This window comes from Micromesistius poutassou (assembly GCF_964030765.1).
Source record: "Micromesistius poutassou genome assembly, chromosome: 7".
In the NCBI taxonomy this organism is placed as follows: domain Eukaryota; kingdom Metazoa; phylum Chordata; class Actinopteri; order Gadiformes; family Gadidae; genus Micromesistius; species Micromesistius poutassou.
In genome coordinates this window covers 10,341,255-10,355,476 of record NC_140277.1, presented here as the reverse complement: position 1 = coordinate 10,355,476, position 14,222 = coordinate 10,341,255, and the positions used below count along the sequence as shown (strand labels likewise).

Genomic DNA, 14,222 nt, shown 5'->3' with positions numbered 1-14,222 from the left:
ACATTACAAGTAAATCGGTCTGGACGAATTTTATATCCAAACGAGGCGGTGGGAATAGGACTCTAACCATGTAATTTACTGCTGATTTGGTTGCTTGTTGTTAGGCAATACACTCAACACTTAACTGTTTGCAAATGAATGGGTTAACACTGTGACTGTGGTAGTACATTGTTAAATCTGTTTACTTTCATAGATGGTATGTCATCAAACAAAAACAATTAGGTGTGAAATGCATTTGCTGGATAGAACAAATAAAGAAGGGCTACATCTTCTTCATTCACCACATCCTATTTAAATGACGTCATAAAACCCTCTCCCCTCACAGAATATTTGAGCAAACGTATGAAAAGATTTTCACAAGATATTCAACATGAAGATGGTTTTATTGTAAAGGTTGTAGTGGCAGACTATGGCTTGCATGGCAGCACGGACTGGATGACCTTTTCCCCCACCGTACCTACGCCACAGAAGTTGTAACTGAGAGAGAGAGAGAGAGAGAGAGAGAGAGAGAGAGAGAGAGAGAGAGAGAGAGAGAGAGAGAGAGAGAGAGAGAGAGAGAGAGAGAGAGAGAGAGAGAGAGAGAGAGAGAGAGAGAGAGAGAGAGAGGAAGGAGGGTTACAATTTGTATTTCATTAGCAAAAGACACTTTCTCCTTATAATACAATTTTCATTAATCATTTAATTTGTCTCTAATCGTGACTTTGCATTTCAATGTATGCACTTGAACTTTTAATTCACAATTAAGGTTATGTGATCTTTCCTGAGGGCAACCTCCTTCCTAATCCCCATAGCAACGGATTGCTTCCAGAGCCATGTTTACGCAGTCGTTCACACCTAGTCTCATGGTGCCCTCTAGTGGTGAGCCCTTTAAACTCTCGCTCTGAGCGTCAATACAGTCCTAGAACCATCCAGTATTCTAAAAGAGTATGTGAAGATTTTAAAATAGGAACTTTCCTGATGTAAAGGTTCTATACTAATGAATGATGAATGAATGATTCCGGAATGTAGAAAACGAGAATGATTCTTGGCTTACGTCTTATTGTCCTTCCCGCGCACCAGCTCGATCCTGGAGGCGCTGTATTTGGGCATAATGGGGTTGAAGATATGGTTGTTCCACTGGAAGGTCATCTCCTTGACCTCGCCTACATCCTTGTCGGTGTTCATGAGCAACTCATAGAACCCTGGAGACAGCAGGCCCCTGGGGGTGGAGGCTCAATGTTAGGCTTGGGGACACCAAATGTCTTTATGGGTAGATGTAAAGCTCAAATTAACTCAACACAAATGTTTGTTATATTTTATGAGGTGCTGGCACCAGGATGAGGTGGCACAATAATAACTATAACCACAACTGTACATGAAGGTTTCAGTGCAGTTAAATCTAAATGAGTACAAAACCTTTAGATTTGAGTTGTATTTATACATTTCTATCAGTAGACGCCATGGCTATATGTACAGAGGCTCAGACATTTTCATCTCTTCCAATTTGGAATAGACTACAAAAATGGTTGTATTTTTTTAGTCCTTTAGTTGTTTGGTTGAGCATCTTACACGTGGAGTTGGAAAGACTCTGACTCTTCGCGGTCTCCCTTCAGTGAGATATACATGAAGCCGGGGTTGGGCCAGGAGGATCCCTCCAGCAGAACCTTGGCTCTGTAGCTGAACCCTGGAAACACACAATAGAAACGGGTGGTTTCAGAATCAGAAGTGGTGTGATTTCAGTAGGTTACCAAGAAAAGGTTATAGGTTATACAAGAAATCTGCCTTGGTGCGTTGGTGCAAGGAAGAAATTATATGTTCATTGTTAACATTGTCTATGTCAAGATTTATTTATTTTATTTTTTTTTTGTTGTTGTTGTTCTGGACACACTGCTTGCAATGGACTTGCTCAGTGGGGGAAAAGTGAAATTTGTGTTCAGTTGACAATCTTGTTCTATCCTCACTCAAACAACCAGGAAGTAAGCCCTTCATTTTGATTCAGAAGTGAATGCTTAGGCCGCATTAAAAAAACTAAAAAAAAAAACCCTTCCTGATCTGTTTGTACATCTTTGTACACACAGAATCCACACATAATCCTAACTGCCAAAATGCTAATGCTAATTTTGTGCAACTACTAAAGTAATAAACTTTTATGTAATAGTACTTAATACCAAAAGGTATATCTTAGTCTTTGCTCCATAATGACATGTAATTATATTCACTGTGAGTCACTTTGGGTAACTAGGTATTACATTCATGCATTGGTACTTACGACCAAAAGGCTCTTCTTTGCCGGTGGTGAGGAAGAACTTGGTCCCAGCGGGGACAGAGGTGAGGTTGAACTTGATAGCTGACTGACCCATCAGGGGACAGGAGGCCTCGGTACATGGGAAGCACATTCCCTGCAGAACACAGAGACCCGAGGAGACATATAGTTCATACTGAGAACCACTTCATTGGAGTGGCTTACAAAAACAAAAGACAGTAAGATTACAGTTACAGTCTGCACTACACAAACTACACAGCTATTCTGCACATTGTGAATTAGATGAGGGTAAAAAAAACGTAACGCCATTCTACAATGGTGTTTAGAAGCATACATTTGTGTTGTGTTATTTTAACACGCAAACCGTCTGGTTATGAAGTCATATTTATTAAACTATGATCATGGCATTTCATTTCCTGAGGGTGCCATGATCATATTTGAATAGACTTCTTCACCGGACATGCAGCACACTTTTACAACAAAATAATATCTAAACCAATCAAAAGTGCTGCTTTTCACTTTTTCAACAAATATTTTATATTAATGACCAACTTTGTAGATGGAATATACCCAAAGGCATTATTTAAGCATACTCGTTTTACGTCATATTGGTCCAAGCGTCTTTGGAACTTTATTCATACAGTAAAGCCTAACAGTTATCTTGTATGAAGAACACATAAAGCAATTTCAAAATTCAAAGTGCTGCTCAGTGTGGGACTGTTCATGGCTGCGTCAGAGACACCGACCCCTCATGTTTACCAGGCTCTGAGCGAGCCCAGAGGGCCCGGATGGGTTCTAGAGAGGGCTCCACTGAATGTTTGCCTGGGCCCTGGTCCCGGAGCAGGATGAACTGTCGTTACCAACGGCAACAGCTGCAGGCGGGGGGGGGGGGGGGGGGGGCGGGGCTTGTTGTCGCCGTGGTGGCATGGGCGAGCTAACTTGGATAACTAAATCAGTGGTTCACAGCCATATCGGTGTCCTGGGTGACAGGTGGTGGCCCCTGCTTCATGCATGCGGCCCCTGTGGTCACAGAGCTGGGGCCAATTTCTCCTACAACCCCCCCATTCCCTACCCGTACCAGCCCCTCACTCCCCCCAGTAGAAACACACACACACACACACACACACACACACACACATAGCTATAATTTAGACAAACTCAAACACACAGCCATCCCTATAGTTCCGCTCCTTGCCCGCATACACGTACTTTGCTCACACATATAAACGTGCCCAAGAATAATAGCTTTGGGTTCAATCCCCCCATACCCGCAGCCTGTACTGGAATCCTGGAGCCAGAGGCCTAAGTATGGGTACTCGTTCCTTATATGACTGATCGTGAAATTATCAGGATCTCACATGTACTTGTTCCTTACATGACCAGGCTGAATTAACTGTTAGTCGGTTTGGATAAGCTCCTTTGCTCCCTAAATAATGAAATACTAAATTCTAACACCAACACACGGTGAAACACTCACAGCGGCGAAGCTCTCCTTGTCGGGGCAGGGGTACGCCACAAAGCCCTGGGCCTTCACCGTGCTCTCGCTGTAGTACTGGTAAGCCCGCATGTGGTTACACCCGTCAAAGTTCACGTTGCCTGGATTGAGGAGGAGAAGGAGGCGGGAGGAGAGATTGGGGATGAAAAGGGGGGTGGAGAGGGAAGAGAGGGTGAGGATGGATGGATGGAGGGATAGTTGTTTTGACGCACACTAGCCAACTAGAGTCCATTTGACTTAAAGTCACAGTACATTTTGGTAACCAAATGTTACTATGTTGCATACTATATATGTTATGTAACATACTATGTTTAGGAAGATGTAAAGGAGTTGTGAGTCCAAGAGAAGAGAAGAGGAGGTGGAGGAGAGGAGGATTGTGGTATGTGGGTTGGAGAAGATTAAGAGCGTGCAGAGGAGTGATGAGGGGAGGAGCAGGAATGAGTATTGGGTTAGAGAAAGGAACAAGGAGTGAGGAGGAGGAGCAGGAAGATGTTGAAGCAAGGAGGAGGTGGGCATGTGAGGGGATGCTGGGTGGAGGAGTGAGGAGAGAGTGTTTCGAAGCTTGGGGGAGAGGGAGTGTGTGTTGGATCGAGGAGGAGTGAGGAGGAGAGTGTGCTGGAGGGAGGGAGACAGATGACATTATAACAGCGTGTTGTTTTTTCTCCCAGCGAGGGTCCACCAGCAGACCCTCAGCTATGCAACACTTGCTTCCCCCCCCCCCCCCTCCTTATCTGGGAGATCAAAGATGGAGGACTCAGCTGTGCATAATCCCCATTACCATCCTCCTCCCCCTCCTTTGTAGCTACAGACTCATGCTACTTGATCCCTACGACGCCTCCGTGGTACATTCCAAACAAAACCCACTGTTCCATCTTTGGGAATATCTCCAACTGGAAAAACTTGCGTCTGGACTGGAAGATCTGTGGCTGGTGACATTCAAACGGTCCTGTCTAGCCTCACTGGTGGATCAGGGCATTAAAACCCTCACCCTGCTAGGGATTCATTCCCCCAGGGGGGCCACCCATGATAGGAATATTGGGCTATAACTCACAGTATTGTAAGCGATATTGGATAAAAGCGCTCACCAAATGGCATCTTACTTATTAGATGCATCAAATTGTTTTAAAGGGGAATGGTCAAGTCATTATATTTTTTTTTATAGAAGATAATGGGTTAATGGTAATTATGGGTTGTGGGTTGTGCAGCTTTGGACTGCATTATCAATTCCCATTCCTGAAAAAAAAAAACGGAAAACGTGGACCATTCACATTGATTAATTGTCATTGGTCCGGGATTTGCAGCCTCCAAATCTGAACTATGTCAATGGTACAACTTTTCGGGAATCTTTCTGTCGGTTCCAACCATCTCCCTGGGCCAGCTCACCTTCCCAGATGCCGTCAAGATTGCTGGGGCTGCCGCTGTTCTTGCTGCAGCCAGGCATTAGCTCCCCTCCGTTGGGGTAGAAGTCAATATGGCCCATGTTCTCAGCCATCCCTAGACCTGCAGTTGGCAGGATCAAATGAATTATGTTGAGGAACAATGACACAATGCGGTACCTTTTGATCTACAAGTCTTCATGAGATCATTTGTTAAAGTGAATGGCATTGATCAGCAAGGTTTCAAATTAAATCCTCAGAATGGACAATTTCTCTTTGTAGTAATGAATCTCTTAAACCCCAATATTGGCTGTATAAATGTTGGTTGTTTATATAGTTAGGTTTATGTCTCTGGTTTTAATGTTTTATATTACGTTTTTGGCCTTATATGTAATTATTAAACTAACATATCAGGGTTCAAAGCGTGGGATTTTTCTCAATGACTGCAAAAGTGCTAGCCACTTTCTGTACAAACCAGAGTATATCAGAGTCATGTGGCTTTGTGTTCAGAGATGTCCGTCAGGTATTTTTGGCGACTCATCATCGTGCCTTCACATGATGGCTTGCATGTAGCAAGCATGTAGAACATGTGAACCAACCAAGTGTTTACCAAGCTTGTTTTTAGTGAACGGGAGTGAATCTGTGTGAATCACATCTACGAAGGCGGCATCGCTAGTATCCAGGCGCACGTCGCGGCTAGCTCCCTGGAAGTATGGCTCCACGGGATCCAAACCTGTCCGGGCGGTAAGGGGGACAGAGAACTAATTAATGGAGTCTGTCTCGTCCAGCTAGTAACATCCAAATTCCATGTTCAGAACACACAAACTGTCAGTCCTTGAGGAGTTTTGGGCAGTTCTTGACAGACATGCTGTGTGACATACCGGTGATGCGTGCGAGATTGGGGACCAGTCTGCCGACCTCGCCAGCGGCGTGTGCGCCCAGGCTGTGTCCGATAACGTGGAACTTATCGGCCGTCTGCTTGTAGTAGCCCTATGTCACGCCACCAAGTACAAAGATAAGGTCAAACACCAATCATGCTAGGAAGCTTTGTTTCTGATATTGACTGTAGCTGAATTTTACCCCAAGGTTGGAGATGATTCTATGTGTAATACTTTGTGTAGCCTATACACATCAACTAGAATTTACCTGGATTTTTTTTTACGTTATCCTCCTTTAATCTTGCTGGCAAACAATAGCCACTTTTTAAATTTTTGAAAACATTGGAGACCACACACCTAACTATAGATGAAGATACATTCAAAAGTTTGGTCATTAAGTATGTGAAAGGAAACGATTTTGCCAGCACAGCACACCACACACTAACCGACTCCATTCCCAAACAGTCCTGATTCTCAAAACCAAGACTCTCGCAAATCGCAATCACAATCTCGCATTTATAAACATGTCTTAAGCATAAGCAAACATGGCAGACCTCCTAAAACACTATGGACGAAGCTATGGAGACATTGTGATAATTGACTGTAAAGGTTCCAATGGGAGTTGGACTAATCTGTTTCCCAAATCCTTATCATTTTAGCTTTTTCTGCCATGGCTTCTGTAGTGATTACCGATCAGGGTGGATCCCAATTGGCTATTATCTTTCCCATGTGACAATTCATACACTGAGTACTCGGCTGACCTCAGGGTTCCCTGCACACTGCAGGATATCGGATCGTAAAATATTTACATTTAGAATCTGTGTGGCCCCGATCAGGTTTGGGAAGTAAACTCCAATCTTAACATACTCAACGACACAGTACAATCTATAATCTGACCAGAGCAACAAATGGGAAATCGGCCACCAAAAATTGTCTTATTGTCTTATTGTCTTATTAACGGTCACATACATGTCCAAGGAACAGAGTTTATGTTGCAGCTGAATCTCCCAATTGCGTATGAAGCCATGCTTGACTATACTAGAAAGTAGACAAGCTTGAGGGCCCCCTCTTAGGCGCTGTGAGTGAGGTTCTACCCTGCAGGGCATCTGTAACTCTGCTAACAGGCTCACCATGAGGAAGTTGATCATGTGGGCCACCTGGGCTGCCACCACCCTGGCGTTGTTGGCGGCCTGGGCGTATGGCGCCTTCACGCCAACCTTCCACTCCATTGCAATGCAGTTCACACCATCCCACTTGAGCATGTCCTGGTGGTCACATCATGTATTAGAACGGCCCCATGAACCGCAGTGAGGCCAACGCCTGTGCTGTGTAAGAAGGTGTTAGTAGATGTTCCTGCCAGCAGAGGTTCTACATACCTTGCACATATCCTGGGCCCAGTCCTCGTCCTTAGCCTCCAGGTATCCTGGGATGATGAAGCGTGTTTCCTTGAGCTTGTTGTAGTTGGTGACCTTCATTATTTTTGCATCTGCCGTGATCTCCTGCCAGGGTAAATCCAGGATTCAGTTGGTTTATAATGCTATCTACTTTTTAGTCTATTTAGTTATAAAGCAGTTACAATCGTCTGCTAAATTAGAAAATAGTTCATCGTACCAAATTTAGAAAAACAAAAAAGGGATGTCTCAAAATCAGTCGTTATCGTTGAGAATCGTTTCAAAATAAATATCAGAATCGGAGGCGACTCTTATCTGGCTGTGGAATTGACACTAAATTGTGGAATCAAAGAGTCTGTTTGTAAGTCATTTATTTTGTTTTTAAAGCCTATGTATACTAATCTGCCTTGTATTCCTTGGGCAAATCTATTTCTTGTACCAAAGACAATGGAAGAATAAAACTTGCATCTGTTTTTTGTGATTTTAATTCGAATGCTCACGTGGTAGAACTTGTTCTTCGGGGTGAAGAGGAGGAAGCGCGTTTCGATCATGCTCGGCGCCCAGGGCAGTTTGGCGATGGGGCGCTCTTTGGTGCCCCCCCATGGCGGCAGGTCGTTAAAGCACCCCAAGTCATCGTAACAAACCTCATCCGCTGTGGACGACATCCACGAGTTGTTCAGGATGGTACAATTGGATGCATTTCGGTTTTACAAAATGTGCATACATTTTCAAGAATATACTTCATACATCATTTGAGAAATTGTTTATTTGTAAATTATATTAACACAAAATATGACTATTATTTTAATTTAATTAATAATTCACTTTTTATGAAAGTCCTGTACAGATTTGTGACCTGCCTAGTATGTTCATCTGATTATTTATTTTATACAGGTCACAACTTAATGTTACAATTATGCAAAATATTGAGATAACTTGCCATATGCCACGCCAAACAGGCAGAGGACTGCACCAAGAACCCAAATCTGCGTCATCTGGTGAAAAAAAAGGGGAAACATGCCATTATAAAACAAAGACAGGAATATCAACACCAAATCCCATCATTAAGATGAACCCGTATCGAGGACTTACCTCTGAGCAATAGATCCAACACTCTGAATATAAGCAGGGGAGCACCTTTTTATAGAGCAACCAGGTGTTTGCCCCCCCAAACGAGAATGGGAAACCAACAGCTGTGTTGGTGTCAGGGACACGTCACTTATCACTTGTTTGCGGTGGAGACATTTGATTAGTTACATATGTGTTTTAGAAAAGGCCTTCATGTACAGTTCATGTATGTGACCTGTTGTCTTATCACTTATCACTTGTTCGCGGTGGAGACATTTGATTAGTTACATGTTGTGTGTAATGTGTTTTTAAAAGAGCCTTGTATGTACTTCATGTACAGTATATATATATGAATGGCCTGTTGTCCCCAAGGTTCGAAGCGTTTTATTTGTTGGCAAATCTTGTTGTTTTTCTCATGGTTTGATCTGAATCAAAGGATGTTGCACAAAATTGCACACAGGTGCACAATCATAGGCCCCTCTGTGTATCTATCCATTATCAGGGTCATGTACATTACATCATGTACAGTATGGGAATAAAACCTTTCTGGTGCAGACCCTGTGTATAGTGGATGAGAGAACTGATCAAACAGACATTTGACCTGACACTTTCTTTGCACTATGGTTAAAGAAACGCACACTCATGCATTATAAAATATGAATATATATTTTGTATAGATTTAATAATTATTTTTATATTGACCAATATCACCCCGACCAACATGGTACATCCCAACCACCTAGCCTCGAGCTTCACCTGCGGTAAGGAATAATAACCAAGTAATAACGCAATATTTTTTTGTTTAATTTAACATAGGCTATCTCAATGCACGGATTACGATGCCAACAAATAAAATATACAAATAGGCTACAACTTCATTATTCTTAACCTTGCAATGTGTCGTAGAAGTTGGTATGGCTATAGCGAAAATGTTGCACGTTGAAAGTTATAATAGTAGAAGCCTCGTAATAGGCCTAGTTGTAGTTTTGCTGGGACGGGAACACAACTCGCACCGGGACAACAGCGCGGGCTGTCCGTTTAACCGTTAACCTAACTTTACCGAGTTAATGGTCCATTAGTTAATACGGGCTAACAATCACTTAGCTTTCTGTCTCACCTTAAACCTGTCTCACCTTGTGATAAAGAAATCACAACTTTTTTTAACCGATTTTCACTAATCCACCCTCCTCCCTCATTTGGCAGGTGGCAGGTGGCAGGTGGTAGGTGAACATTTTTAATAACTAGGCTATAACAGTAGCCTACTGCGGTTTCATGGTAGGCTACAATAGTTCAGTTGCATCTGTTGAATCGGGGCCACTATAGGCTATTGGACAAAATATGTAGGCCTACATTTTGCGAAGTATAGATTCTCTGCGGCGCTTGTCCAAGGTGGTTTTGCCTGCTGTTGGTCTATTGTGTTGCCCACCTGGGCCCCCTTCAGCAGGAGTCCGGACACGACGCTGCTAAATGTTTTTTTGCGTTGAGTCCAACAGATGGCGTCAGACAGCAAGCAATGCCGTTCCCCTTTCGCTCTTCCCTCAGTGAATCATTCTACCTTTAATAGCCTCCATTAAAATGGAGTCACTATTTAAGGGCTATATCTTTGTGAGAAGGAAAATCCAGTTTGTAGGCTTAATGCATACGCGTCTAGTTGGTGGTGTCATGAAACTACATTATTGGGATGTCTTATCATCTAGGTATCTGCGCATTAACGCCTCCACACGGAACAGAAAGATGTTAAATACACAGAGTCGCTGTAAAAACATAAAATATTTAACGGAGCGTCTACCTGATAAGCCTCAAAACATTGACCCACATGGACTTGTGGGGAGAAGTTTAATTTCAGATCAATGAGTGGACCGCGGGAGCTGGGTAAACAGCCAGAGACTAATCTCTACCAGATGATCCAGTGAGAGCATCGGGCTCTGGACCCCGGCTAATCCCATGCGAAAACAGCCCTAGGTGCACACTCCTCTCCCGGGCCGCTTGATAAATACTGGTCCATTATAGGTGTCTGGCTGGGAGGGAGGTTTCTAAAAAGAGGATCGCGGCTTATTTCTCTCTCTCTCTCTCTCTCTCTCTCTCTCTCTCTCTCTCTCTCTCTCTCTCTCTCTCTATCTCTCTCTCTCTCTCTCTCTCTCTCTCTCACTTTCTCTCTCTCTCTCTCTCTCTCTCTCTCTCTCTCTCTCTCTCTCCCTCTCCCCCCCCCCTCTCTCTCTCTCTCTCTCTCTCTCTCTCTCTCTCTCTCTCTCTAGTTTTTTTGGTATATAAGTTAGAGTTGGGCTTTAATCACAATGATGCGTGCAGCGACCATGGAAACGTGAGACAAATAAATGTGCTTTAAACACTCAAAAATGGCTCAGCTTGGACAGTTGAACTCATGGGCCTGCATCTCTTTATACTCACATTACTCACACGTTATGTTTTCTATTCCCATTTTACGCATGGGGTGCGTGCGTGTGAAGGAACAGCGCGGTGTGTTTGTAGAACCGAAAGACGAAAGGGAAATTACGCCGTGGACAGTGCGAACCAGATTTGAGCCACGATAAGGAAATAAATACACACAAAAAAGAGACGACATTGGGTCTGCGCCGTGGTGGCTTACCGCCGGAATGTTAATCCTCCTAATATATTGGACTACAGTTGGAGAGGCTGCGCGGGCCTTCGGGCTCCGCATCTGGGGACCGAGAGGAGGAGGAGGAGGTGGAGAGGGGTCAGAGCGGAGGACAACTCAACTCCTATAAAGCCGCTAAAACAATAGGAGACGTGACGATATTTTGTTCCACGTTAAGTAGGCTATATCGTATTGCCTAGGCTAGCAGCGGTTATATTTTTAAACGTTACCCGAACTTAGTATTTTACTCGAATACCCCCCTGTTACAGTGTTGTTGGAGTGAGGCCGAGGAAATAAGGGTCGTGCGTGCAAGCGTGCAGCTTGCGGGGGATAAGCGCGCATGTGTGGTCCGAGCAGCCAGAGGGAGAAGGACCCGCTGGACCTCATAGTGTTTCTTTATTATGCGGTGGGGGTCCCCCTGCTTATCCACCCTGCCGCGAGAATGAAAGGGTTATGATTATTAAATTATTATGTGTGTTTTATACCATATATATATATAACACATATATATGTGTTTTATACTATACATATATATATATATATATATATATATATATATATATATATATATATATATATGTATAGTATAAACCTTTTTTATTACATATATTTGTTATTAATCATAACCCTTTCATATAATGTATAGACATAGGCCTATATATTTATAGACAAGCCTAAACAATACAAATATATATCTAGTGACGCCTATAGGCGCTTCGGTAGGCCTAAACAGGTCAACTGTGTAGCCTAGAGACGAGCATCGTCGCATTTCTGTGGACGTCTTTAAAACCTGTAGCTACCATGTAATGTGGTGCATGTTTATTGTAGCCTAGGCCCTAGAGCTCATAATTATTGAACACATACTTTTTGTTTTTACCACCGTATGATGGTATGATGGTGAATACATCATGCATACATTTTCTTTCCTAAGAAAAAAAAAAAGATTCAAAGCTTAAAATTGACAAGCGATTTATCCTATTTTAAATTATTAGCGCAAACAACAGACAAAGAAGTAGCCAATCCCAAAAAGTAATTTGGTCTTGTGAATAACTTTTAGCCAAGCCACACAGACAACTCTAATTTCCTCTAATCCTCAATCGGGAACAAATATGAAAAAGTCTGCTAATAAACTAGAATAATTCTGTTTGTATTCTAACACTAATTGCCATGAAGACGTTTTCTGCTCGAGTCCCAATTATATTTATTAGAAAATCCCTCGTCGTGGCAGTGATTTATCATATCCAAGATGAATAATGAAGTGCTAATAGATGCTATATGTTCCCCAAAATATAACCAGGAATTATTTGTAATTAACAAATGCGTTGGGTCAGGTCACTGATAATAAGTCTTATGCGAAGAGATTGAATATTAAATGAGAAATCTGCTAGTTTTAATAAAACATGAGACCTCGCCATTGGGTGTTGGCATCAGTATTCCACATGGTGTAGTGAGACTGGGCTAATGGAGAGCGGTGCTGATGCTGCGTAGATTACATGCAGTGCGCTGCTGATTAATAAACGGCTTTAAACGGCTTCTTGGTGATGCGAAATCATTCCCCTTTTCAATCGAGTGTAAAACGTCGGTCGCTCTAATGTGTCTTAATCTCCGTCTGCAAATTAAATCACAGTAATAAAATAAGAAAGAAAAAATTCTAGTCACACATAGCAACGAGTTTATTATATTTTACCCCTTTTCAAAGCGTTTCACGTGTAATCACTTGAGCGCCATACTGATTAACCACGAGGACCACTAAGGGACATGTGACTGGAAAGGACACATTAGAGTGCAGACAGATGGCCAAAGTAGACCTGCACGAGGGCAGTCGGAATTGTCGGTAGGCGGCCTATACACTAGGCCTAATAGGAAGGCGTCTGTATCTGCGTCGTAACGCATTAAACGATATTTTAATAAACCAAATAATATTTATCCTATTGATATAACCACCTCTATTCTCACAATTCAATAATAACAACACATGTTCGTAAACATATTAGGTCCAATCTCCCTCCCTCAAATTATATATTATTCTCGAATAATCGCAGCTCGCATTATTGCTGTAAGGAATAAATATAATATAAATAATCCAAAGAGTTGAACTGTGTATTCTCTCCAAGACCACTGCACTGGAACAGCCCTCCCACGTGAATAGTTGGGCATGTTGTTATTTAATTGTGTGGCCCCAAAACGTTTTATTTCGATGGGGTGCACCAGATAGCCTACCTATTCACCATGCAATATCTCTCACTTACAAACTAGTTATGCTATGCTGTGATTTGGATTTGAAATACATTATTTTAGAGTTTGGTAGGCCTAGGCCTACATCATCAAATACATAAGAAATTGCCTTAATGTCAACTGAAAGCTTTTAGGTCAAAACGAAAATGAATACAATTATATCAATAAATAAATGGGGGGGGGGGGGGGGGGGGGGGGATTAGAATGTCTTCCTTTTTTTGAAAACTGCTCCGTATTTGTGTCAACACAAAGCTGTCTGGTTTTCCCTCCACTTCCTAAATAAAAACCTGGCAACGGCTGCATGACCAGCTCTCCGAGTTCCTGCGGCGTTACTAGATATTGCCCCCCCCCCCTGCCGCGGTCATCGTTCATAGAGTGTAGGTCAAACATATCTGTAACGCAACCCGGGCCGAGAACATCTCAATCTCTGTCTCCATCCATTACTCCTCCTTCTCTCTACTGCTCATTTTGCGTAATCGTTGCCATGGCGGTGAAACAGGGTTTCCATGGCACCGGTCATCTTGCAGGAACACAGTGTGTTTTGACCTGCGGTCGTAGCGACCACCATGGGTTAGAGATGGTTTTTAGATATAGATAGAGGGGAGGTAGAGTGGAAGGGGTCGTTCTGCACTGCTCCACATCAAAGTATATTTCATAATTCATAAAAACAGATCATTTTATTGTTCTTTAATGGGACAAAGCAGGCTACACCAGAAAGAAAAGCTTATTTTTTGTTATAACAACTGCACTCTTACATACATTTTTTACAGTCATTTCACAGACTCCCTTTGTATAACACCACACAAATCTATAAACTCAATGGCTTCTTTAGAGTGAACTTTAGAAAGGTAGCTAATGTTCTCTTTGTGTGTGCTTGCTTGTATCTGTGTGTGTGTGTGTGTGTGTGTGTGTGTGTGTGTGTG

The 14,222-nt window shown here is 42.7% G+C and overlaps 1 protein-coding gene across 1 annotated transcript; it reads right to left on the bottom strand.

Moving 5' to 3' along the window:
- Window positions 1-379: 379 nt before the first annotated feature.
- On the bottom strand, window positions 380-8,377 carry LOC311350661 (inactive pancreatic lipase-related protein 1-like; the record flags this gene model as incomplete). The annotated part of the gene is made up of 12 exons (XM_084470722.1): window positions 380-477; window positions 1,034-1,198; window positions 1,549-1,663; window positions 2,249-2,378; window positions 3,720-3,838; window positions 5,121-5,237; window positions 5,724-5,846; window positions 5,995-6,103; window positions 7,122-7,256; window positions 7,368-7,490; window positions 7,883-8,034; window positions 8,323-8,377. The coding sequence occupies 12 exons, from the start codon at window positions 8,375-8,377 to the stop codon at window positions 408-410; spliced, it is 1,413 nt and encodes a 470-aa protein (XP_084326848.1). The 3' UTR covers window positions 380-407.
- Between the last annotated feature and the right edge of the window lie 5,845 nt (window positions 8,378-14,222).